Source organism: Terrapene carolina, unplaced genomic scaffold, assembly GCF_002925995.2.
Source record: "Terrapene carolina triunguis isolate 2854851 unplaced genomic scaffold, T_m_triunguis-2.0 Scaffold105, whole genome shotgun sequence".
Classification (NCBI taxonomy): Eukaryota; Metazoa; Chordata; order Testudines; family Emydidae; genus Terrapene; species Terrapene triunguis.
The window spans coordinates 423,079-424,792 of NW_020664456.1; the positions used below are offsets into that span (position 1 = coordinate 423,079).

Consider the following 1,714-nt stretch of genomic DNA (forward strand, 5'->3'; position numbering starts at 1 on the left):
CCCATAGGCCCTGTCTGTCTATCTCCATACACCCCCTCTATCCATCCGTCCCTATACCTATGTCTATCCATCCATCCATCCATCCTGGCCTAATCATGTCACCCTCTCTGGTTTATAGGGATGGGGGGAGGGGCAGCTGATGGAAAACCCACACTAGGCGATTGAGTGATTGATTTCAATCTTGGGTCCACAGCCAGAGAGGGCATCTCCTTGCTTCAGGCTTGGGGGCTGGAAGGAAAGTTGCCTTCTGGGGAGGGACTGAATCCAAGCCAGAGTCCAGGCCGCAGCCCTACAGGGCAGGGATTCGTCCCCACTCTCTGTGTCCTGAGACACAAAACTGTCAACAAATGAATAAATACTAAATGCCTCCAACTATCTCCAGTGGCAGAAATCCAAGGGCTGAGGATGGGTGGGAAGGGGCCTGGGGACCCAACCTCGAGTTGCTGGGACCCTCTTGTCTCTATGGCCAGAGCTGTATCTGCATTTGTTCCAGCCCTCTTCTCCCTAGGCCCAAGAGGCTCCCCGCGGGCCGCTGCTCTGTGGGGCGGCGGGGCCAGGCGCTGCTCTGTGGGGCTGCGGGCCGGGCTCCGGCCCCTGCACTCACTGGGCTCCTTGCTTTTCCTTGCAGACTCCAAGCTGCAGAAGTTCGACCTGTTCCCCAAGACGCTGCTGCCCAGCCGGGCTGTGACCCCGCAGCAGGCGGGCGGGAAGCCCCTGTCTCCGGACGGGGAGTCGGTGCCGGGCACCTCCTCCCCAGAAGCTCGCCACGGCTCGGGCTCGGAGAACGGGGACGGCGAGTCCTTCCTGAGCTCGCCCGTCTCCAAGGGGCCGAAGGAGGGGGAGGAGAGCCCGGGCTCCATCAGCCCGCTGGGCTCCGACTCGGGCTCGGAGGCCGAGAAGGACGAGCAGGACCCGTCGCCCTCGGCCGGCGGCCGCCAGCGGACTCCCCTGGACATCCTGACGCGGGTCTTCCCGGCGCACCGGCGCAGCGTGCTGGAGCTGGTGCTGCAGGGCTGCGGCGGGGACGTGGTGCAGGCCATCGAGCAGATCCTCAACAACCGCGGCCCGGACAAGGGGCCCGAGGAGAGCTGGGCCCGGGACGGCGCCCTGCAGTCCAGCCCGGCCGCCGCGGCCGCCGCGGCCGCCCACCACCGGCCCTTGATCGCCGGCACCATGAGCCCGGCCATCGGCACCCTGGGCAGCCGCTCCGCCTTCTCGCCCCTGCAGCCCAACGCCAGCCACTTCGGCGCCGAGGCCAGCGCCTACCCGCTGGGCACCCACCTGGGCCTCAACCCCCTGCGCCTGGCCTACTCGGCGCACAGCCGGGGACTGGCCTTCATGGCCCCCTACTCCACCGCCGGCCTCATGCCCACGCTGGGCTTCCGGCCGCCCATGGACTACGCCTTCAGCGACCTCATGCGGGACCGCTCCGCCGTGCACAAGGAGCAGGTCTACTCCAGCGGCCTCTACGGGCCCATGGTCAACAACACCCCCGAGAAGCAATAGACGGAGCCCCCCGCTGGGGAGCAGCGCCCGGCCGGCCGCGGGCACCGCGCTGCCGCCAAGGACACGCTCCCTCCGTGCGCCTCTTGACAGCTGCCAAATCACAGCTCACGCCTTGCAGCCCAGGGCTGCACCCTAAGGGACTCTCTGAAGATATAAATATAGAGCGAGAGAAAGAGAGGGGACTATATGGACACCGAATGATTCGCTC

General features: G+C 66.2%; 1 protein-coding gene across 1 annotated transcript in view; it reads left to right on the forward strand.

Annotated features, from left to right (window-relative positions):
- LOC113406569 (doublesex- and mab-3-related transcription factor A2-like) overlaps positions 1-1,506 on the forward strand; it is a 2,352-nt gene extending 846 nt beyond the window's left edge. Inside the window, exon 2 of the mRNA XM_026651891.1 lies at positions 629-1,506. Coding sequence (XP_026507676.1) covers positions 629-1,506 — 878 coding nt within the window. The remainder of the gene's footprint in view (positions 1-628) is intronic.
- Positions 1,507-1,714: the final 208 nt, after the last annotated feature.